At 39.4% G+C, this 25,943-nt stretch overlaps 2 protein-coding genes and 1 long non-coding RNA gene across 3 annotated transcripts; all 3 read left to right on the top strand.

Annotated features, from left to right (window-relative positions):
- Positions 1 to 1,700: 1,700 nt before the first annotated feature.
- LOC111842338 (polymeric immunoglobulin receptor-like) lies at positions 1,701 to 4,822 on the top strand. The gene is made up of 4 exons (XM_023808834.2): positions 1,701 to 1,766; positions 3,088 to 3,387; positions 4,194 to 4,443; positions 4,795 to 4,822. The coding sequence occupies exons 1-4, from the start codon at positions 1,721 to 1,723 to the stop codon at positions 4,820 to 4,822; spliced, it is 624 nt and encodes a 207-aa protein (XP_023664602.2). The 5' UTR covers positions 1,701 to 1,720.
- A 386-nt stretch (positions 4,823 to 5,208) lies between these two features.
- LOC140588776 (uncharacterized) lies at positions 5,209 to 7,234 on the top strand. The gene is made up of 3 exons (XR_011989960.1): positions 5,209 to 5,274; positions 6,599 to 6,693; positions 7,051 to 7,234. It is a non-coding gene; the product is annotated as an uncharacterized lncRNA (long non-coding RNA).
- A 7,180-nt stretch (positions 7,235 to 14,414) lies between these two features.
- On the top strand, positions 14,415 to 22,455 carry LOC111842336 (uncharacterized). The gene is made up of 8 exons (XM_023808833.2): positions 14,415 to 14,526; positions 16,691 to 16,990; positions 17,998 to 18,312; positions 18,623 to 18,764; positions 21,424 to 21,518; positions 21,885 to 21,910; positions 22,221 to 22,292; positions 22,384 to 22,455. The coding sequence occupies exons 1-8, from the start codon at positions 14,481 to 14,483 to the stop codon at positions 22,453 to 22,455; spliced, it is 1,068 nt and encodes a 355-aa protein (XP_023664601.2). The 5' UTR covers positions 14,415 to 14,480.
- Positions 22,456 to 25,943: the final 3,488 nt, after the last annotated feature.

Genomic DNA, 25,943 nt, shown 5'->3' with positions numbered 1-25,943 from the left:
TGTTCTGTCATTATAATAGTGTTAAGTAGTGCACTTGTACCTGGACATTCATTGGAAGCTCACTTTAGCAGCACATATACCTAGTCAGCTCCTCAACATCACATCTGTTTGTAATGTGCTATATACCTTTCTTGTATATGGCTTTGGACAAAAGGTTCTGCTAAATAAAAGTAAATGTAGCGCTGTATTGTCGTACCTTTGAAATGTGTATCATGGGTACAACTGTAACCAGTTACAATAAAATATCGCCATACCACCCACCTCTAAGGCCACGTTTATCATTACACTGGTCACTGGTGCCTGGGCCATTTCCTGCCTTTGTGCATCCAATGGACTGAGCATGTACCAGTTTACAGTTATGCCATTTGGACTGCATGAGGCTCCAGCAGTGTTTCAGCGTCTAATGGACATCCTGCTGCATTGGTGTGAGATGTTTGCTGCTGCCTCTCTCAATGATGTTATTTACAGCACCAGCTGAGAAGACCACCAGACCACTGTATAAGGTCTTGGGCATCATTGAGATGGCGGGATGCATCCTGAAGGCTTCCAGGTGTGAGTGGGCTAAGGAGGAAGACCCAGTCTTGGGGCATAAACTGGGTAAAGGTAGAATCTCACCACAGCTGGACATGGTAAAAACCATCACAAACAGGCTGAGACCAACGATAAAAAAGCAAATTTCATCATTTCTTGGACTGTTGGGTTGGTATTGAAGGTTTATACCAGATTTTCCCAACGTGGCCACTCCACTCGCCAACCTCACTATAAAACTGCCTGAAATCCTGTACAAGGGACAGACAAATGTGAAATGCCCTTCACAGCCCCTAGGACCTGCCTGTGCACATACTCAGTCCCGATCAGAACAGATTTTGAGAAAACATTCCTGGTCCAAGTAGATGCATCCAGTGTTGGGATTGGAGCTGTGTTAGCATAAAGTGAAAGAGGGGGGGGGAGAGACCTGTGCTGTATCTCAGCCGCAAGCTCCTACTGAGAGAGACCAGATATTCCACCATAGTGAAGAAATGCCTGCCAATGACGTGGGCTTTAGACAGCTTACAGTACTACAATCTTGGATGTAGTACTGTACAGGAAATACTCTACGTACTACATCCAAGAATGTAGTACTTAGAGTATTTCCTGGAAATGTATCACCGAGCTTTAACCTGGCTCAGCTCAATGAACAAGAATTTTATTGCTGTAGTGCTGTTGCAGCCGCTGAACACACAGGCATCACTACTGTAAAATGATCTTGTATGACACCCGAAGACAAGGATGTGCTCTTTGTACTAGTTATACGCTCTGTCAGAACTCCCGGGGAATCTTTAAGAAGATGAGTGGGAACTGAATCTAACAGATATGTGGTAGGTTTTGTTTTGATTATTAGTTTTGTTTTATTTTTTACTAATCTTGTGAGAAACAGAGAACAGAAGTACAGAGAAAAAGCAGAGCATATATATGTCAAAGTTTTACAGTATCTTACCTAAAAATTTTAGCATTTATGAAGATAATCACTCTCAGGGATTCATAGTTTGAAATTAATGTATAACAACATCCACTGTCATTCTTAAGATAGTAAAAACTGTCTGTATGAGTATGTAGGGTATGTGGGAGATGTGGTCGTGCAACAGGAAGTCAGAGTTATTCTCCAGAAAGCACATGCTATTGAGCTATCAGCTCACAAGCTATGACCTGTTTAAGATAAGAAACAGTGTTTGGTGCAAAGATGATTCTAGGATTCTTCTTCATTTCTGTCATTGCTGTTTTATCAGGTAAGATTCAGTCACTATAAGTATTCTGCCTTGATACCAGAATAACTGTTATCTTTCAGTAACAATAATACATAATACAGACAAATCCAATAACAGCTAAAATGTTTAAATAAAATAATTTTAATGATTTATCTTGTTGTTTCCAATTGCTATCTATGCTATCTACTGCACAATTGCTACAGAGTCAAGTGACTAATTTTATGATTTTCATTATTTTCATTAAGAAAGGTTTTAATGCAGGCATCAATTCATATTTGCATAGTTAGTATTTTGCAGCAGAGAGTAAAGCTATATAGTACAATGGAATACATGCAAAAACATACATTGTAATTTGTACGACTTTAATTTTTGCATTTTTATAATTTTCCATAAATATCGTAGTGACTTTTTAAAATGTCTGTTTAAATCTTTTCAATAGTATTTCCATTCTCATTTGCACAGATATATGTACAGTGGTACCTCAGAACTCGAATTTAATCCGTTCAGAACTCCGGATCGAATCCTAAAAAGTTCGAGTTGTGATCGAATTTTCCCTATAAGAAATAATGGAAAACTATTTAATTGGTTCCCGGCCCCAAAAGATTACATCTAAATATGTTTTTTTTTTAGCATTTAAACACAAAATGAATTGGATAAAACAAGAAGAGCATATTCTGTACTAAACACATCTAAGCACATTTATCAAAACAGTAATTTGTAAAGTAAGAAAATAAATGTATCCAAACAATGTGTAAAGTTAAAAAAACTATGCATCCTGCCCCGATCGTCCGCTCGTTAACCCCGTGTGGAATCCCCGTGTGATCAGCTGTTTCTGGTTGTTGTCATTAGTCCTCTGTATTTAGTCCGCGTTTCAGTTTGTTTCCCCAGTCCGGTCATTGTATTGTCCGTCTGCGTTTTGCCTGCCTTACCTGTAATTAAACCCGTATTCCCCGATACCCTGATGTCTGCGCCTTTGTCTCCGTTCTGTCCCCACTCGGCACAACAATATTATTATAATTACACGTATTAATGGTTTATTATTAATATTAAAATAATGAATAAGAAATCTTTATTTTTAAATGTATTTTATTATAATTACTGTTATAGTGTCTATCATTGTCTGCTATACCCCTTTGTCCACTGTTTTATTCACTATAATTCAAGAAAACAGGGTTAAATATTTATATATGCATCTTCAACATAAAGCAACGGAAAGTTTTTAATGAATATATAGAGTGTGAAAACCACACATTCTCAGAGGCTCAAAATGACGGCAGGAGATCTCTCTGTTAAATTCTCTCTTTAAAAAAAGACATCTAATCATTTCTCTTTTGTTATGCAGGCACTAATAGTGAGAAGGGACATATAAAGATAGCAGTTCAGGAAGAAGAGAATGTGACCATTCCATGTTCCTATGATAACAAGCATGCTGATCATCAGAAACTATGGTGCAAAGAATCAATGGCAACTTGTTTTTCTCAAGGAGTCCATATATCAGTCACTGATTACCCTGATCAGGGTGTCTTCACAGCGACCATGAGGAGCCTGCAGAGACATGATTCTGGCATATACTGGTGTGCTGTAGAAGCTGGTGGGGAAACCAGAGCATTTGGCGATTCATATATCATAACAGTCATCAAAGGTAATATGTTCTTAATATGACATTTAAATTGTTTTAGATATGGAATAGGCATAAGGGGGTTGATTCTGCAATGAAGCACTTAAGTCAAAAAATCATCTAAAAAGTTACGCACTTTCGAGTTAAGCGTATTCTCCCCTTCTCAGCGCGGACATGCCCACCGCACTTAACCTGAAAGAGAAGGCGCGGCAGGGCAAGAAGCATAAATCTATGCTTAATGGGGTAGAGGGGTGGGATTTAAGTGTCAGTTACTAGGAATTTGTTTGGAATAATACATTGCAGATTAAGCATATAAGCTTAAGTTTAAGCTTATTTTAACTATGCAGTTCATTGCATTATTGTTTTATCAGCAATGCATTCTAAACATTTAGTCCATGCTACTAATAACAGCATGTTTAGGCATATTTGCTTGTTTATTACAGAATTGTTTTGAATGAAGAGGGGAAAAGCTGAAGTACCTGTATATGCATTTAAAAAATATGCATCATTCTAGCAAACTCATGTCATCATTTTCTCAAATTTTTAAAATTAGTTTGATGTCAAACATTTTTTTGTCTAAAAGGTTGATTTTGATTGAATGAACAAAATTGAATGATTTAAAAACATTTTGTCTAGTTTTGTGTTATTTGATCTTAAAACTGCAGCTGTAGTGCCTATTTGGGGAAAATCGTTGATTTTTAAACCAGAGCTTTAAATTACATCATTTTAATACAAAAAGTATTCATAAATCCATATGGAGATACAAACAAAGATATACAGACACACTCTAACCACTGCAGATAACATGTATCCATTCTGTCCCTGTTAAGGTCCTCCAGACCTGTCAGTGAGGGACATCATGGTGAATGGTGAGGAGGGCGGTACTGTCACTGTCCAGTGTCTCTACAGTGACAAAGACAAGTACATCAAGAAGACATGGTGCAGGAGAAACATGGAGAAGTCCTGTTTATCAGTATGGGGCAGAACTGTCACGAGAGACAGAATTACATTACATGTCAATAATGTAGAAAGAATCATGACTGTGACACTGACCAGACTGCAGAAGGAGGACACAGACTGGTACTGGTGCAGTGTGGGAGACTTAAACTTCCCCGTTCATATTGCTGTTTCTCATCAAACACAGAGTAAGCTAAACTCTGAACAAAGCATAACTCTCAAATAGATATGATAATAATAATATATTGATTGACTGTATCGATTTAATACTCATAAATTATATTCATACATATATAAAATCTATGCTAGGGTTCATTTGGAGTTCTCTGGTTACCTCCCACAGTCCAGAAACCTGTTACAGTGAATTGGAGTTACCATATTGCCCGTAGGTGTGAATCTGTGACTGAATGGTGTGCATGTGCCCTGTGATGGGTTGGCATCCCATCCAGGGTTATTCTCTGCCTTGTGCCATAGCTTCTGGGATAGGCTCCAGCCCCTGTAACCCTGCATAGTAAAATGTGTATGGAAAAATGGATGAATAGACATTCCACACTATATCACCGGAAAGCTGTTTTTTTGCATTTATCTGAACATTGACTTGCTTTGGGAATGGCAGGGTAATGTTCTTATATTTGCATGGCACTGACACATTGAGCATCCATCTTCCCACTGCTTATGCTGATCAGGGTTGTGAGGGAGCCTGAAGCCTTTGCCAGACAGGGCACATATTGGGCACAAAGCTGGGGTGTTTCACTGATACTATGTAATCATGTCATATTGAAAAAACTCAGAAATACTAAACTGTGTTACAGCTAATAGATGTCCAACAACTCTGATGGCCTTGACTACAAACATGCCAACAACATCACCAACAGAATCTTCTGCAGTTCCATCTTCAACTGACTTAATGCCTACTGGAACCAGAAATGGGACACATACATGGCGTTTCACCAGGTGCAGTGAAAAAGTACTAAAATTAATAAAAATCTTATGCCAATATTTAAGAAAAATATATTTTATGAAATATAAACAATGTAATCTAAGTAAAAAGCCAAGATTTTAAGTTATGCAATATTCATACCATCCATCCACCTTCCTCCATTCATCCTGGTACGGGTCTCACTGGCATCGGTCTCAGCAGAGATGCCCACACCACCCTCTCCCCAACCACCTCCTCCAGCTCCACCATAGGGATGCCAAGATACACTCAGGCCAGCTGAGAAATGTAGTCTCTCTAGCATGTGCTGATTCTGCCCTGGGGTCTCCCCCACGTTGCCCACCTCCCCAGGAAGGCATCTAGGAGGCACCCTAGTCAGATGCCCCACCCACCTCATTCGGTTACTTTGATCCCCTCCCGAGTGTCAGAGCTAGTCACCCAGTATCCAAGGCCCAGACACCCCATGAATGCTCAGAGCATGTGAGGGTAAAAACACAGATTGACCAGTAAACTTCTCCACTTGAGGCAGTAACTCATCCGCTTCCTGGAGGGGGGAAATCCACCAGGATGAGAACCATGGCCTTCAATTTGGGGGTGCTAATCCCCATTCTAGCTGCTTCATACTTGACTGCACACTGCCCTAGTGCACGCTGCAGCTCACAGCTGAATAAAGCCAACAGGACCATATTATCTGCGAAAAGAAATTATATAATTCTGAGGTCACTGAACTGGACACCCTCTACCTCTTGACTGTGCCTGGAAATTCTGTAACTCCCTTCCAGCATTCATTGTCATTAATTCCATGAGTGTTAAAGCCCACCAGTGAGCAATGGAGTCCCCGGGGGGGGGGAGGGGGGGGGGGGGGGGAGTGCCTTCCAGCATCCCATACAACAGGGCTATTCAACTCAGGCCCTCGATTCCAAATCCAGGCCTTGTTTTCAGTTCTCCCAGGTAGTTAGTTTAATAATTACTGATTCTGATTGGTCAGAGGCTTCACACCTGGCTCACGGGTGAAGGAAGGCTGGAAAATCAGCAGGGCTTGGCCCTTGAGGACCGTGAATTGAATAGCCCTGCCATACAAAGTCCCCAAAAAGGCTGGATACTCTGACCAGGTTTGTTATAGCGCATAGGCACAAACAAAGCCCATCCCCTGACCAAAAGTGTAAGGGAGCAGAACCACACCAGCCCAGCACCTCTCGCACAAGGCAACTCCACATGAATAACAGTAATATCAAAGACGCAAACACAATGTTTTACAAGTTTTCACATATTGACAGAAGAATCTGTTAACCTGTGAAGCTAATTACCCACCACTGACATTTATTTAACCATATTGTACAGTGTGTCTCTGCTGAAAATACTCCTACCATCATGTGGATTTCTACTGCTTCTTCTGCTTCATGTGATGGGAACCTGGAAGCTGTGGCAAATGCGGAGTAAGTATTTCCATCCATATTCTATACTTCTTACCCAGTACAGTGTCACTGAAAGCCTGGAGCAGTAAACTATGCTCCACACACACATTAACACAACAGCCAGGAATGGAAATCAGTTCTTCAATAAATGGATTTTTTAGGCTTCACTGATAAAATATCTCCAGCCAAGGAACAGTCTGTTCATTGATTTTTCATCAGCCATGTTATAGGTATTAATTTTTTTATTTAATCTGATACAGATGATGCAGATCCACATTATGGACTTTAATCCAAGCCATTATGCACCAGAAATATCAGCCACAATAGACAGAAGTTGGTATGAATTTGTGTAGAATGATTCTATTAACTTTATTACAGAGAGAAGAACAAGAAAAAGCAACAGAGTAAGTTAAAATCTCACTGTGATACATGGATGTCATTTAAATTACAATAGTTATGTTTTTAAATTTTTAAATGTTTATTAATTTTTACTGCCATTACATCTGATATTATTACACTCAACATCTTTTTGCTTGCTGTTCAGTGTTACTCATTAGCATTACTGAAGAAGGCTGTCAATGACAATGGCTGTAACAGTATTATTTTCTGAACTGTGACTGTATAATTTTCCTTAGATGGACACACACCATGATGATGAATTTATATTCAGCACTGTTGACATTAAAGGTGCCATACAGTGCATTTTTAGTGTTTTCTATTGTTCTCTGGTGTCTACAGCCATGGCCAAAAGTTTTGAGAATTTGAGTATTGCTTTTCACAAAGTTTGCTGCTTCAGTGTTTGTAGATCTTTTTGTCAGATAGTTATAGAAAGAAAGAAAGAAAGAAAGAAAGAAAGAAAGAAAGAAAGAAAACTTTATTAATCCCTCGGGAAGTTTCCTCTAGGAAATTCAGTTTCTAGTAGTAACATAGCACTATACAAACAACATACAGTTACACATACTCATACATTACAGTTACACCCCCTAATGGGGGCTTTTGGGAAACATACCCCTGAATAGGACTTATATTCCTAGCCTACTAGTAATAAATAACCTTACATCAATAGCTGTCAGTATATATTTTTCTGCTCTCCAGGTACAATTGTGGAAACTCTGCGTGCTTGCCCCTTGAGAGCGATAAATAATAAATATACTGTATGTTGCAGGTTGTGCAGAATCAATTGGACTTGAAAGTTGGGTGTGTATTTTAAGTTTGGGGGTGTAGGTAAGACTGTAATGTAACTGTCGTGATCAGGCTGGATGCACGGAGCAGCGAAGCAGGAGAGGAACACGTTGGACTGGGTAGTATGGGATTTAATGGGGAATTGGAGCAGGAACATGGAAACAAGCCGAGAACATGCAACACCTCACCAGACTAGACAATCAGACTTCAATGACAGACCAAGGGAAACGTACTCGAACGTGGATTGAAATACATAGGACTAATCGGAAATAACACGAAACAGCTGGTAAACGTGGGGATTTCACACGAGGTTAATGAGGGGGCGTGGCACACAGAAGGATCGGATGAGCAGGGCACGACAGTCTAGGATTTTTGAATCAGCCTGTTTTACTACCTTCTTTTGCATACGTGGGATTCATTTTTGAAAAGGACAACAACAGTGTTTGAGATTCACAATATGTCATTTCTATGCACTGAACCCTCCTTATTCAACTATGCCGAGGTAAAGTCATATTGTCATTGTCTGGCACCTTTGTGGCAAATTGCCTATCAAAAATTGCAAGCACACTTTGATTTGTCCTTCATATGAGTTACAACATGTTGGGAAATTACATAACAAACCAGCATCCTTCTTTTCTGCTTTTCCAGCCAAAAACACAGCAGCGTAATGACTCTGGAGATGAAGTGACCTACAACTCTTTAGCAATCTAACACAATTAGGTGAGTTAACTGCACTGCTCTCTAGCTGTCAAGCACATAATCGCACTGATAAATTAGTGAGTGTAAATGTTACTACCTCAATTAATACTGTATTTAAAACTTGTGAATGCTAGTATCCATAAATGCTGCTGAAAATCAACTTTACAGTGAATGAGTCAGAAAATCCTCAGATACACACAGAGTCAGCTTCCGATATTATATGCGATCATACTGTATCCTATGTAGCATCAAATAGTAATGTAAATGTATAACTTTATTTGTATTTCTGTGTCCTTCAGGTGACCTTTAACTCCCCATCTGTTCATATGAGTCGTGACTGAAAAGAAGAAAATACAGAGAGATCATGATTCATGCACCAAGACGGAGCATCACCTTATGAATTTTTGATGTTATCATATTCCAAAGTTGATTATAGATGTTCACTATATCCATCACCATTCAGTTAAATCTCAAAAACTTGTATATTCATTCATACTTTTTAATTTTAGCTTATCTCTTACATTTCATTGTAAGGAAGAACTATGGTTTTGTGCTGCTTTCTTGTAATAAAATGTAGTCGCAACACAACCAATATTCTTTTATCAGATGAAATGTGGGGCAGCTCTGTGGGTTGGGAATCAGAATGTTGTTGGTTCAGTCTTACATTTACATGTCTGTTAGTGAACTGGATTTTGAAGTGCAAACGTCTTTAAGCATCTGAGCACATCCAGTTCATGATGCTTCAGAGAATCGCAACATGGCAGAAAGGTCTGGAGCCAGTGTTCAGCCATTACCGCCATTATGGAATTGCATCTATGCAGTTCTATAATAGTTCAAACACTGTTTAGCTGCCATAACATAACTAACATAATCAATTCCAACAGCTAATAGCTAGCAGATTACACAGAAAAATACGGAATAACTTGGACTATCGGACTGTGACGGTCCATGTATTTGTCGTGTACGGTACATAATTATTGGTTCAGTACACACAACGAAGCAGCGGAATACATTTGTTGTCAGTGGTGGAATCTAATTTCACAAGTGCATGTTCAGCATGAAAAACATGCTCATTGGAGCTGTGACTGGGTTATGGCTAATGCTGGTTGCAGTCAGTCATAATCGGTAGTTTGAGAACATTTTGGCTTCTCAGTGAAGGACACCAGCACTAGAGAGAAAGACCAAGACATCCTGTTTGTTCTGTTATATCTAACTGGGATACGTTGCTGGAAACACATCCGATACCCTATCATACGGGTGTGTACCACCAGAGCAAGGCAGAAACTGCAAGTTAGTCTCCCTGCGACATTTAAGAAGCTTTTGTCAGGCTAAAAAAGTAATAATGGCTATAAAGGTGTTTATGGCTACAGATATGCGAATATACTCGGTAGTACAGAACATGAGTTCTCATTTGTTATGACGGTTGCATTTTTGATGTTTTTATTTATTTTATATATTTTTACAATGTGCAAATAAGTGTCGCTTAGGTTTTATTATTCAGACTGACGCAGTGCCTTTGTTTTACAGCTCTTCCGTTTGTAGTTTTAATCATAATTTTAAAATATTTTTTTTCCCTGCCGTACTGAAATTGCACTGAACCGTGACCTCAAGATTGTAGTTCGTACCAAACCATGAAATTTCTGTACCATTAGATTTCTGTAGGCGTATTGTTATCTTTCAACCAGTTTAGATGGTTGCCTGATAATCTGGCTTGGCCCAACGGGACTGTCATGACGCGATGGGAGAAGGACGAGCCGAATGCAGGCTGCGAGCAGGAGGAACCCCTCGCAGGGGAGTTTTTTGAGGGAAACAGGTAGGGCAGCTCACATGGACAGAGAACAATGGCTGAAGAGGGAGCACAGGACTTATATACATGACTAAGAGAGGAGTAAACACAAGGCAGCTGTGGCTGGTTATCAAGAGGACAAGAACAAGAGGTAAGACTAACAAGCTTCAGGTGCGGCTGATTTGCTGATTTGCAGCCACATCCAATGGAAACACAGAGAGCAGACAAGCAGGGTGGGGCTGGACGTGACAGGGATGGTGGAATAATGAGTTACTCAACTGGATGGGTTGCCGACATTTTATAAACATGAAACGTGTTGCATCACCGATTTCTAATAAAAGTTCACTATTGGGACCTTTCCGCCATGTTGTCATTCTCTGTAGTGTCATGAAGTGAAGTGAAGTGAAGTGAAACTTTATTGTCATTCACACCATACAACAGTACAAAGACGGATGCAGGCAGAACGAAATTGCGTTTCTCCAAGGCTCAATGTGCGGACATAAGGGACAAGTGCACTCAAGACAACATACATACAACATGCAGACATTTCACTTTACAGAGGTAGTTAAGACAGCATGGCAAGAAAAAGCAGCAAAGTACAAACAATAAATATATATACACGAATATATTCTGTAGGTGATATATAGTATTAAAAATTATTGCACTACGTTTCACAGTGAATTAGTTATTGCACTATATAAGTAGAATGAAAACTTGAGACCTATCAGTGATTATAAAGTGCACAATAGGTAGGAGAGTAAAAGGTCAAAAGGTTATTTAACAGTTTAGTATTCTGATGGCCTGGGGGTAGAAACTCCTGTTAAATCTGGCTGTTCTGCAGTGTATACTGCGGTGGTGTTTTCCAGACGGCAGAAGTTCAAACAGTCCATGTGCTGGGTGTGTAGGATCTTTTATGATCTTAATGGATCTGCTATGGCAACGTGAGTGGTATAGATCTTGAACAGATGGGAGCGATGACCCGATGATGTTCTCCGCCGTCCGCACCACTCTACGAAGTATCTTCTGTTCTGTTCATGGAGTTGGAGTGCTCAGATGGTTAAAGGAGTTTTTGCTCTAAATCCCAGTTGACCAATAGACCTTTAAGGTGTACACCCCCCTCAAAGGCGCCAACCTGTTAACAAAGTGCCAGAATTCAGAAGCAAAATAAAATTCCAGAAGCATAAAACATTCCAATAACAAGACAAAAAAACATTTAATTAAATCTTTAAAATACATTTGCAATGTATATTTTCATTCTGATACTTAATAATTTACTTGCATTTTTCAAAATTTTGCTTAATATTTTTGGCAGAAAATTAACTGCGTATAATATGGTTTAATTTCAAACAGAAAATTTCAGTTTCAAAAAATAACCAAAGACCAAATAAAAACCACAGATCACCTGCAAGTGTTAATTTTACTCCATCCATACTTTACTCCAGTAACAAAAAAAAAATTAAAAATTGTTCCATAGGCAACAATACAATTTCTTTACACAAACCTGCTGCTTTGGCACGCATGAGTCAGCTGTATATTTTTGTTTTCAGCACATTCTGGGCTATTCAGATATGTCATAATTTGATGTATAAATGCTGATTCAGTCTTGATATCATCATTTTTATGAGAATAAACTATTTGCGCATATTGAAATTTCCCAATTTTTAGTCTTACTTAATATAAAAATTGGCAGGCACTTTAAATACAAAGGCAAACGATATGTGATTCATGCCTGTGTATTATATCTATCCAAAGTTACAAGCCTAAGATTAATTTGTGCGATTTGACGGGTTCTAAGGGTTAAACATGATGCTTCTGCACTCACCTCAGTCCTGAGGTTTGTGTAGGTTGGAGGATGGGTGACACAGTTTTGCAGTCATGCAAGACGTTTGACGATTTCAGGGCAAAGCAGCTTCGGCCAAATTCTCACTTCTTCTCTTGGCCATTTTCTGCTTTCCACCCACGTATCTCAAATCTGCTTCCATTTCTTCCTGCTTGTCTCCACATCCACTTTCAACGAGCTGGCGATTTGATGCCAGCTGTTCTGACATTGATGTTTATTACTACGGAGAGGGGTCTTCACACCATAAAGACGATGGTAATTTCTGACCTGCTCAATCAGCTCTTCCTGGAAGCATTCAGCCATGTTGATAACATGATCATCTAAGACAGGGGTGGGCAATCTTATCCAGAATGGGCCATCGGGTTTGTGGGATTTTGCTGCCACTCCCTAATTAGATTAATAATTATATGACTGATTGGCTGAAGATTCCTCACACCTGGGTTTGAACAGCAGACCTAAAGATGATTGTATAATAAAGTTTATATTGACTTTTGGTTGCTAGCCCCCCTATTCCATATGCCTCCACTGATTTGGCTTCTTCCCATAGTGCATCCTGGTGCCCTCTCTTCCTCAGGTAAGCGGCGTGCATCCAGCCTCCGTATGATGTAACAGAAAACATGACTCATCAGACCTGTCCACCTTCTTCCCATAATGCATCCTGGTGCCCTCTCTTCCTCAGGTAAGCGGCGTGCATCCGGCCTCCGTATGATGTAACAGAAAACATGACTCATCAGACCTGTCCACCTTCTTCCATTTCTCCATGGTCCAGGTTTAACGTGCCCATTATAAGTCAAGAACATATAAAACATATGGCTTGGCAAACTGGAACGTTTGTATTGCTCATAATGTATGACTTTGTGTCTGAACATTTGGCCTGCAGAGATGGGCTCTCTGTCCAGGGTGTCGTGATAAACAGAACTGAAGGTGCATCCTGCTGACATAGTAAAGTATATGGAAAAACTGAAAGTATGTGTGTTTATATATTACTACAGAACAACAGTATGTGTATGATGTGTGTAAAGCTTGTTACAGACAATTCTTTCAGGCTGAATTACAAAGGTTCTCCACTGACCACAATTGTGCAACCCTGACTTCCTCTGCTGTGCATGATAAGTTTCAACAGGCTGCCTCTCTCAGCTTGTGCTTTCATGTTTTATCAGTGTGCTATTGATTATTCAGGCATTTTCAAGGAACCGCACACTGGTCAAAGATAAAATCCAATTAGGTACTGTATGTGTCTTTCCTTGTGTTTAAAAAAAAAAAAAATTAAATATCATATTAAACCAAATTATTTAGGAACTGGTTTAGAGAACTATAGTTATTATTTCAAATTAATTTGATACAAAGCAGTAGATACTAAGCATTTCCACACCATCAAAGTAGAACCTTTTTTGCAATTAGTTCTAGTTCCTCCTCATCAGCCTGTGCACACACTCAGTCCCGATCAGTCCAGATTATGAGAAAACATTCCTGGTCCAAGTAGATGCATCCAGTGCTGGGATTGGAGCTGTGTTAGCATAAGGTGAAAGAGGGGAGGAGAGACCTGTGCTGTATCTCAGCCGCAAGCTCCTTCTGAGAGAGACCAGATATTCCACCATAGTGAAGAAATGCCTGCCAATGACGTGGGCTTTAGACAGCTTACAGTACTACATTCTTGGATGTAATACTGTAAAGGAAATACTCTAAGTACTACATCCAAGAATGTAGTACTTAGAGTATTTCCTGGAAATGTATCACTGAGCTTTAACCTGGCTCAGCTCAATGGGGGAAAAGAATTTTATTGCTGTAGTGCTGTTGCAGCCCCTGAACACACAGGAATCACTACTGTAAAATGATCTTGTATGACACCCGAAGACAAGGATGTGCTCTTTGTACTAGTTATACGCTCTGTCAGAAATCCCGGGGAATCTTTAAGAAGGTGAGTGGGGACTGAATCTAACAGACATGTGGTAGGTTTTTGTTTCAAAAGTTAGATTTTTTACTAATCTTGTGAGAAACAGAGAACAGAAGTACAGAGAAAAAGCAGAGCATATATGTCAAAGTTTTACAATATCTTACCTAAAAATTTTTGCATTTATGAAGATAATCACTCTCAGGGATTCATAATTTGAAATTAATGTATAACAACATCCACTGTCATTCTTTAGATAGTAGAAACTGTCTGTATGAGTATGTAGGGTATGTGGGAGATGTGGTCGTGCAACAGGAAGTCAGAGTTATTCTCCAGAAAGCACATGCTATTGAGCTATCAGGTCACAAGCTATGACCTGTTTAAGATAAGAAACAGTGTTTGGTGCAAAGATGATTCTAGGATTCTTCTTCATTTCTGTCATTGCTGTTTTATCAGGTAAGATTCAGTCACTAAGTATTCTGCCTTGATACCAGAATAACTGTTATCTTTCAGTATCAATAATACGTAATACAGACAAATCCAACAACTGCTAAAATGTTTAAATAAAATAAATTTTAATGATTTATCTTGTTGTTTCCAATTGCTATCTATGCTATCTACTGCACAACTGCTACAGAGTCAAGTGGATAATTTTATGATTTCCATTATTTTCATTAAGAAAGGTTTTAATGCAGGCATCAATTCATATTTGCATAGTTAGTATTTTGCAGCAGAGAGTAAATCTATATAGTGCAATGGAATACATGCAAAAATATACATTGTAATTTGTACGACTTTAATTTTTGCATTTTTATAATTTTCCAGTTATAATTTCCATAAATATCATAGTGGCTTTTTAAAATAACTGTTTAAATCTTTTCAATAGTATTTCCATTCTCATCCAAATCAGTTGAATTTCAGTGCTTGAAATATGTCTATATGATGGAATTTAAATGTATAAGTAACTGAAGCCTAAATATCACAAAAAAGCAGGACTCTACTGCCTTTAGAAAAACAATAAAAAACAAATAAATAAATAAGTATGTATGTATGCATGTATGTATATATATATATATATATATATATATATATATATATATATATATATATATATGCTGTGGATAAAATTAAGAGACCACTGTGTATTTTTAAACAAATCTGCATTTTTAAATCCTGGTTCAACCCTGGCTCTGCTAGCTGAAGGCTACACTGAGCAGCTGGTTACTTCCAGATTCCAAATTTCTAAGACAGTAGAACAAGAATAAGGTGAAGACACTGGAAATGAGCAGAAACCAGCCAGGTACAGGGTGGAGCGACTTTCTGATGGCAGAGATGGCAGGAAATTATCTGACAGTTTCTCATGAATCAGAGGATGACATCAAGTGACCTTCAAAAGGAATGGAAAACATTAAGTGCAGGTGTGAAGTGCACGGCTAGGACAGTTCATATCAGGCTCCTAGAAGCAGGACTGTAGTCCCATAAAGAAAGGAAGAAGCCCTTCATTAATGAGAAACAATGAAAAATACGTTATTCACAGATTCACACCCATAAATTAGTAAAACAAAAAATTGCTGAGGTCTCTTAATTTTCCCAGAGCTATATATACACACACACACACACAAACACACACGATTTATATAAGCATTTCGAAAACGAACAAGAAGCTGAGATCCTCCTGCTGTAGGTTTAAAAAGCCTTTGTTTTTTAACACTTGCTACCTGCCGACACTTTTCCACTAGAGCTACAACCAAGTAGCCCTTTCGGCTGGTGCTACAGCTTACAGCAGGAGCGGCTCCACTTCTTTTGTGTTTTTCAGATGATACTCAAAGCCTCAACCTGCTGAGCGCCTGCATCTTTATAAGGATTGGTAGTATTTTTCTGACCCAGGGCAGCAATCCATTTCTCTTTGTTTTAGTGTCATGCAGTCATTTGTTTCATTTATGTCTTTAGTAATACATAGGATGCAGCAACGGAAAAATTCTTCTACTGGTGCTAAACCACATATACTAGATTTAAACCACATATACTAGGTTCAAACCAGTTGGGCCTCCTAAATTTATTGTTACATTTAAATGGGTAAATTTTAATAAAATTAATATAAAAAAAAAAACAGTACAGCATTACTGTCAAATGAATTATATATATATATATGTTTATGTATGCTTAATATTCTCTTGATATATTGCTTGTGGTAAACTTAATCTGAATTGTATTTATATTTAGTATAAAATTGTGTTTTCTAATAAATCTAACATTAATAGTAATGAACTAACAGATAGATGTTGAATTATTAAAACAAACTCTCTTGAATGAAGGCAGTATGCAGCCGAGTCTTTGGTTAAATTTGGATTTTCATATCAGCTCCTCTTTCACTGGACAAAGGATCTCAAGAAAACTGTGACAAATTACAAAGGTTTCCTGTTTAATTCAGTATAATTCAAGGGGTTATAACTATTTATATATGCATGTCCAACATAAGGCAACGGAAAGTTTTTTTTCAGTACATGCATAGAGTGTGAAAACCACACATTGTCAGAGGCTCATAATAGGTGCAGGAGACCTTCCTGTTAATCTTTTCTCTTTTAAAAAATATGTAATCATTTCTCTTTTGTTTTTGCAGGCAAAAATGGTGAGAAGAGACGTATAAACATAACATTTCAGGAAGAGGAGAATGTGACCATTCCATGTTCCTATGATAACAAGTATGCTGATCATCAGAAACTATGGTGCAGGGAATCAATGGCATCTTGTTTTTCTCAAAGAGACCGTATGTCAGTCACTGATTACCCTGATCAGGGTGTCTTCACAGTGACCATGAGCAGCCTGCAGAGACATGATTCTGGCAGATACTGGTGTGCTGTACAAGCTGTTGGGGAAATCAGAGCAGTTGGCGATTCAAATAACATAACAGTTATCAAAGGTAATATGTGCTTAATATGACATTTAAATTGTTTTAAATATGGAATAGGCATAAGGGGGTTGATTCTGCAATGAAGCACTTAAGTCAAAAAATCACCTAAAAAGTTACGCACTTTCGAGTTAAGTGTATTCTCCCCTCCTCAGCGCGGACATGCCCACCGAACTTAACCTGAAAGAGAAGGCGTGGCAGGGCAAGAAGCATAAATCTATGCTTAATGGGGCAGAGGGGTGGGATTTAAGTTTGAAATCGGTTTGGAATAATACATCATAGATTAAGATGTATTCTTCGTGGAATATATGTCTCATATAATTTTATGACTTATTCACATCTGTTCAAAGTGAAAAGTTGCATAGCAACAGCAATATGTGCTTGCTTGTTGGGTTGGAGTTGTACAGCAACAGAAGACTGCTGGTGTGTCGGGTTAGAGTACGTGCATGGCGAGTGTGGATTCAGCTGCAGGGAGTGTTGCTGCATGGTTGGAGTTGTGTGTGTGGTCTTATTGTAACTTAGTGGAAATCCATAGCCTAGCTGATTAGGTAGGGTTGCAATCTTAAAATCTCCCTGCCCTCCCCCGAGATTTGGTGAGATGGAAATTTTCTTGTGGGGGTGAGACAGGACAGGAGTGAAAATCCACTCTTATGCCTCTAATACAGCCCTCCAGAGCACATAGTGAAAAATGCACTTAAGTGTACTTAAGTCAGTGGCAGAATGCACGTAAGAGTCATTTACATGCAATATGCCCATATTTTTGTGTTTATCCGCCCAAAGTGTGTAAATCACCTAAGTGCACTTAAGTCAATGGGAGAATACGCTTAAGTAAAAAAAATAAAGCTTTGCACTTTTTTGACTTAAGTGCATGGGAGAATCGACCCCAAGATAAATAATTCCATGTTAAACAGTCTTGAATTACCAAAACTATTCATAAATCCACATGGAGATACAAACAAAGATATACAGACACACTCTAACCACTGCAGATAACATGTATCCATTCTGTCTCTGTTAAGGTCCTCCAGACCTGTCAGTGAGGGACATCGTGGTGAATGGTGAGGAGGGCGGTACTGTCACTGTCCAGTGTCTCTACAGTGACAAAGACAAGTACACCAAGAAGACATGGTGCAGGAGAAACATGGAGAAGTCCTGTTTACAAACATGGAGCAGAACCTTAGACAAAGACAGAACTAAACTGCATGTCAATAATGTGGAAAGAATCATGACAGTGACACTGACCAGACTGGAGAAGGAGGACACAGACTGGTACTGGTGCAGTGTGGGAGACTTAAACTTCCCTGTTCATATTAATGTTTCTCATCAAACACAGAGTAAGCTAAACACTGAAAAAAGTATGACTCTCAAATACAAATGATAACAATGTTATACTGATTGACTGTCAATTAAATACTCATAAATTATATTCATATATTAAATCTATGCAGGGTAATGTTCTTATATTTCCATGGCACTGACACATTGAGCATCCATCTTCCCACTGCTTATGCTGATCATGGTTGTGAGGGAGCCTGAAGCCTTTGCCAGACAGGGCACATATTGGGCACAAAGCTGGGGCGTTTCACTGATACTATGTAATCATGTCATATTGAATAAACTCAGAAATACTAAACTGTGTTACAGCTAATAGAGGTCCAACAACTCTGATGGCCTTGACTACAAACCTGCCAGCAACATCACCAACAGAATCTTCAGCAGTTCTATCTTCAACTGACTTGATGTCTACTGGAACCAGAAATGGGACACATACACAGCGTTTCACCAGGTGCAGTGATAAATACTTAATCAAATCTTATGTCAATAATTAAACAACATTTAATCAAATTAGTGAACTAATCAAATCTTGTGCCAATATTTAAGGAAGTATGTATGAAATAAATAATGTAATCCAAGTAACAAGACTATGCCCATATAAAGTTATCCATCCATCCATCCAATGATCCATCCATGCATCTTGCTCTGCTTATCCGGGTCTGGGTAACGGTAGCCGCAGTCTAAGCAGAGATACCTGGATCACACTCTCCCCAGCCACCTCCTCCAGCTTCTCCAGTGATACCAAGCCACTTACAAGCCAGCTGAGAGATGTAATCTCTCCAGCGTGTCCTGGGTCTGCCCTAGGGAGTCCTCACAGTTGGACACCTCCCCAGGAAGGCATCTGGGCATCCTAGCTGGATGCCTGACCCACCTCAGCTGGTTCCTTTTGATATGGAGGAACAGTAGCTCTACTTTGATCCCCTCCTGAATGTCAGAGCTACTCACCCCGTCTCTAAGGCTGTGCCCAGACACCCTGTGAAGGAATCTCATTTCTACCACTTCTTTTCATGATTTCATTCTTTTAGTCATAGCTTTTTTGACCATAGATGAGGGTAAAAACACAGATTGACCCGTAAACTCCTCCACAGGCAGTAACTCATCCGCAACCTGGAAGGAGGAAATCCACCAGGATGAGAACCATGATCTGATCCCCATCCCAGCTGCTTCACATTTGGCTGTAAACTGCCCTAGTGCACGCTGGAGGTCACAGCTCAATGAAGCCAAGAGGACCTTATCATTGCAAAACACAAAGATGAAATCCTGGGGTCACAGAATTCGACATCCTCCACCCCTTGATTTCACCTAGAACAGGCATCTCAAACTCCAGTCCTGGGGGGCCGGAGCCCTGTGTAGCTTAGTTCTTTCCCCTTTCCACCACAAATGATTCAGCTCAAGAGCTGTATGGTAATTAGCACAAGGAGTTGAATCAGGTGTGTTAAATGAGGGTGAACCAAAAACTGTGTAGTGCTCCGGCCTCCCAGGATTGGAGTTTGAGACCCTTGACCTAGAAAGATGCATTGTTCCTCCTGGATCTGAGGTTCAACCAATGGTTGAATATTTCCTTCTAGTACCCAAGCATAATCCTTCCCAGGGAGACTGAGGAGTGTAGAAATTGGAACATACAGCTCAGTCCCCCTTCTTAAAGATTGGGACCAGCACCCCAGTCGGCCAATCCAGAGGCACTGTTCCCAACCTCCACACAATGTTGAAAAGACATGTCAGTCAAGACAGTGCAAAAACATCCAGAGCCTTCAGGAACTCAGGGCAAATTTCACTCACTGCAGAGCCTTGCTACTGAAGACTTTTTTGACTACCTCAGTGACCTCAGGCCTAGTGATGGGTGAGTCCTCCTCTGAGTCCTCCAACTTTACTTCTTCCAAGGAAGGCATGTCATGGGGTTCATAAGGTCCTCAAAACATTCCTTCCATCACATGACTCTTTCCCCAGTTGAGGTCAACAGAACTCTCTCCCTGCTGTAATCAGCATCGTCAAAGCCCTGCATCCCCCTTCTACATCACCTTACACTTTGCCAGAGTCACTTCGAGGCCAAACAAAAATCATTTTCCATGGCCTCACCGAACTCCTCCCAGACTCAAATTTTTGCTTCCATAACTGCCAATGCTGCACCCCACTTAGACTGTCAGTTGCTGATGCCTCCCTTTACTGCTGGTGTCCACCACCAGGTTCAGCAGTTGCCACAATGACATTCAGCCTTATGGCCACAGCTCTGCACAACCACCTCAACAGTGGAGGAACAGAACATGGTTTACATGGACTCGATATCTCCTGCATCGCTCAGAACACAAGTGAAGTTATTCCGGTGGTGAAGCTTGAAAATCTCCCGTACTGGGGCTGCTGCCAGAGACTCCCAGCACACCCTCACTATGCATTTGGGTCAACCAGGTCTGTCTGGTGTTTTCGCTCACCATCTGATCCAACTCATCACCAGATGGTGATCAGTTGACAGCTTAGCTCTTCTCTTCTGCCAAGTGTCAAACACATACAGCCGCAGATCTGATGATACGATTCCAAAATTGATCATCAATCTGCTGTCTAGACTATTATTGTATCAGCTGCATTTATAAACACCCTTAAGGTGAAACACGGTATTTGTTATGGATAAATTGTGGCACAAAGCTGCAATAACAAAGCACCGTTGTGATGAACATCAGGCAGGCTGTTCCTCTGAGTTACACCCTTCCAGCTTTCACTGTCATTACCTATGTCAGTGTTAAAGTCCCCCAGTCAAACAATAGAGTCCCCAGAGGGGGCGCCTTCCAGCTCCCCATCCAAAGTCTCCAAGATGGTCGGACATTCTGAACTATTGTGCAAAGCATAGGCACAGACCACAGTCAGAGCCTGTCCCCTGACGCAGAGTTGAAGGGAGGTGACCCTCTTGAACACTGGGATAAACTCCAATGTAATGGCACCAAACTGGGGGGCTATGAGCTGACTCACACCAACCCAACACCTCTCACCCAGGGCAACTCCAAATAAATAACAGTAACTTTAAAGACATTTCATTTTAAATGTTCTCCAAATATTGACATATTGATAGAAGACCCCGTTAGCCTGTGAAGTGAATAACCCACCACTGACCTTTTGTACAGTGTGTTTCTGCTGAAAATACTCCTACCATCTTGTGGATTTCTACTGGTTCTTCTGCTTGTTGTGATGGGAACCTGGAAGCTGTGGCAAATGCGGAGTAAGTATTTCCATCCATATTCTATACTTCTTACCCAGTACAGTGTCATTGAAAGCCTGGAGCAATAAGCCATGCAAACTCCACACACACATTAGCACAACAGTCAGGAATGGGAATCAATTCTTCAACATATGATTATGTTTTTTAGGCTACAGTGATGAAATTTTCTCTAACCAAGAAAAAGTCTATTCATTGATTTTACATGAGCCATATCTTGGGCATTACTTTTTCTATTTAATCAGATACAGATGATGCAGATCCACATTATGTATTAATCCAGGCCATTAGCCACCAGAAATATCAGCCACAATAGACACAGAAGTTGGTGTGAATTTGTGTAGAATGATTCTATTAACTTTATTACAGAGAGAAGAACAAGAAAAAGCAACAGAGTAAGTTAACATCTCACTGTGATACATGGATGTCAGAAAATCCATTTTTATTACAATATATTGCAATAACATAATTACAATGAATTACAAAAAAAGTAATTCCATTTTATTTACAATAGTTATCTTTCATAACTTTTTTCAAAATAGTTTAATTTTTATTTTTACTGCCATCCCTTCTGATCTGATATTATACTCAGCATCTTTTTGCTTGGTGTTCAGTGTTACTCATTAGCATTACTGAAGAAGGCTCTCAATGACAATGGCTGTAACAGTATTGTTTTCTGAACTGTGACTGTATATTTTTGCTAAGATGGATACACACCATGATAATGAAGTTACATACAGCACTGCTGTAATCAAGGCAAATCATCCATCAAAGACTGTAAGTACAATTTCATTTGTCCTTCATATGATTTACAGTATTTGGGGAAATTATGTATCACAGCAGCGTCCTTCTTTTCTGCTCATTACAGTCAAAAAAACGGCAGCTTAATGACTCTGGAGATGAAGTGACCTACAGCTCTTTAGTGATCCAACACAAATAGGTGAGTTAACTAGACCTGCACTGTTCTCTAGGTGTCATGCACTCATGATCACACTGATGAAACAGTAAGTGTAAAGCAATTTGTCTCTGAAGTTGATGCTGAGATTGACTTCATGACACTGCCAGTTTTAGATTTGAAAGAAACAAAAATATTTCAATAAAATCCTTCCTGTATTCAGTTTCTGTATAAAAATAATAGCTGTTTTAAGAGGGGAAAATGGATTTTGGTGATACCATGGTTTTAACAGTAATGTTTAATGTTTATTTATCACTTGTGTTACTTCATCTGTGTCCTTCAGGTGACCTTTAACTTCCTATCTGTTCATAGCAGATATGACTGAAAAGAGAGATCATGATTCATCAAGAAGGAGCCTTATCTTGTCACCAAATCACCAAGAAGCAACTTCCCCTTATGTATTTCTTGATGTCGACATATTACAAAATTGATTATACATGTTCACAATACACATCTCTATTTAGTTAAATCTGTAAAGCCTTTATATTCCCTCATACGTCTTAATTTTAGCTTAATCTCTTACATTTCATTATGAGTACAGAAAGTAGAACTGTGGTTTTGTAGTGCTTTTTTGTACGCAAAAGTAGCGGCAATATACAACCAGAACTAGTTGAACAGAAGAACGTCTGTATGGATGAAGATCTTCAGAAGAAAAGTAAAGTACTGTTTTGTACTGTTAATACAGTGGTACCTGATCAGTTCTCGAACTCATTAGAACTTGAATTTCTTAAAAGTCGAACCAACCAGTTTGAAAAAAAAATTACCTAGAACTTGATCTGAATCTCAGAAGTCAAACCGTGAACCTCGACCTAAGATAACTTGTATGCGCACGGAAATGGGTCAAGCTTCAGTCTCAGCCTCGCATTAGCTGTGATATGTTTACACTAACTGAATACATATATTTAGACAGTAAAAATACATTTAGACAATGATAGTCAGTAACAGTAATTATTATTATATAATAAAATACATTTAAAAATAAAGATTTTTTTTTCATTATTTTAATATTAATAATAAACCATTGTTTTAAACATTAAATATGTTTAATTATAATAATATTGTTGTGGCTTCAGTCTCAGCCTCGCATTGGCTGTGATAGCATCTTGCATGTTTACACTAGCTGAATACATTGACAGTAAAAATACATTTAGACAATGATAGACAGTAACAGTAATTATTATTATACAATAAAATACATTTAAAAATAAAGATGTCTTATTAATTATTTTAATATTAATAATAAACCATTGTTGTGCCGAGCTGGGACGGAACGGAGACAAAGGCGCAGACGTCAGGGTATCGGTGAATACGGAGTAAGGTAGGTAAGGCAGGCAAAACGCAGTCGGTCAAAACAATGATCATACTGGGGAAACTAACTGAAACGCGGACTACTGTAAATACAGAGGACTCATGACAACAACCAGAAACAGCTGATCACACAGGGATTCCACACGGGGTTAACGAGGGGGCGTGGCACACGGAAGGAGCGGACGATCGGGGCAGGACACATTGCTTTTTTTAACTTTACACATTGTTTGGATACATTTATTTTCTTACTTTACAAATTACTGTTTTGATAAATGTGCTTAGATGTGTTTAGTACAGTATATGTTCTTCTTTTTTTATCCGGTTAATTTTGTGTTTAAATGCTAAAAAAAACATATTTAGGTGTATTTTTTTGGGGGGGGCTGGGAACCAATTAATTGCTTTTCCATTATTTCTTATGGGCAAAATTCGATCAGAACTCGAACTTTTTAGGATTCGACCGGAGTTCAGAATGGATTAAGTCTGAGTTCTGAGGTACCACTGTATATAAAATATACATATAGAGGAGAGGGGAAAAGCTCCCCCTACTCATCAGGCTTAAATTTCATTACATTTTATTTTATTCAGAATCAGAATTCACTCTATTGGTACAACTGCATGTACTATGATTTTGTTTTGGTGCATTCACAGACAACACAGAACATAAGTCAGAGAAAAACAGTCATTTTGCTTGGGTTTGGCAAGCTGAACAAACATTAATTTATTTCACTTCAGACAGAGTAAAAAGGGTTATACTGGTTAAAAAGCAGATATTTTACCTTTTTTCCATGGAGAAGCAGCGACATGCAACACTCTGATAATGTAAAAATGATTCCTCCAGCACACAGTGAGCTATCCCAGCATGCACAGGGACACAGGGGAGTTATAATAAACATAAAACCCTGGACAGAGAGTTTCAGTGAATGAGGAGGTGAAGCTGTACAGGAGGGTCAGTCCATTAGAGGAGACTCTGTAGAAGGACAGAGTACCAGCCGCCCAGTCCAGATACACTCCTACTCTGCGGGAGTCTGAGGGCTTTATGGGTATGACAGTCTCTTTATCATTGTGACAGACAGAGTAACTGTCAGGAGAGCAGGACAGCATCCATGACTTGTCATTATATCCAAGCTGACAGTCAGCACTGTCTCCTTTCCTCCTGATTCCTTTATAAGTCACTCCTATCCAGGCTCCACCTCCACTCCACTCAGCCTCCCAGTAACAGCGACCAGTCAGACTCTCTCTGCACAGAACTTGGCTGCAGCCATCAAATCTCTCTGGATGATCAGGATATGGCTGCTTTGCCCCCCATGTCATCTTCCTGTTCCCCCCTGACAGAGAGAGGACTCTGTATGCTGTGTTGGGGTCCAGCGTCAGCTGGCAGGAGTCTGTAGGCAAGAGGAAGAGCAATTAATCCCATCACGAAGCCCAGCATCTTCATCATTATCACTGTCACACCTCACACACTCACTAACACAGAACTCGCTCCAATACACACATTTTCTTCCCAATATACTCATGTAGCCGTCTGAGTCTGTGAGACGCCGCGCTGAGAGACTCGCTGGGGACCGAACTGCACTTTAGCCTGCGCTCTATTATTCTGTACGATACATAACATATAAAACAGCACAGCGTTCCCTAACTAAGCAGGAATTCAAGTGTGTGAAATAGCTCAGGAAATGTCGGATGCCCGCGCGACACCGGCGGGAAGACGCGCTGAAATGATGCACTAACTAAACTAAACTAACAGGATTAATTACAGGTAAATAACATTATAAACAGCATTCATCAAACATGTTAGACATGAGATTGTACCCCAAAGAGTACCACTAAAAGTTAATTTGCATTTACTTCAAAATAAGAACTTCCTTCAAACCACTTCAGACACATACTGTTGTGGCTTTTCCTTCTTCGCCAAATCAGAAGTCAGAAGCCGCTGGTGTAGATCCAAATTCAGTCTTTATTGCAGCAGTGAAGTTACAATCAAGGCCGGACAGAAAGTGTGTCCATTACTGTTTTACACCAACTTTTATACATTTTCTCATTGTGTAACAATACCTCGTCACTTAAGCATCATCATTCCCCCGACCATTCACCATTGTTGTTTTCTCCCTTAATCCACACCCCTATATGATAAGTTTTGTCAATCATCTCTTTTACTGTTTGGTGTC

Source organism: Paramormyrops kingsleyae, chromosome 4 (assembly GCF_048594095.1).
Source record: "Paramormyrops kingsleyae isolate MSU_618 chromosome 4, PKINGS_0.4, whole genome shotgun sequence".
Classification (NCBI taxonomy): Eukaryota; Metazoa; Chordata; class Actinopteri; order Osteoglossiformes; family Mormyridae; genus Paramormyrops; species Paramormyrops kingsleyae.
This window is presented reverse-complemented; position numbering and strand designations above follow the sequence as displayed.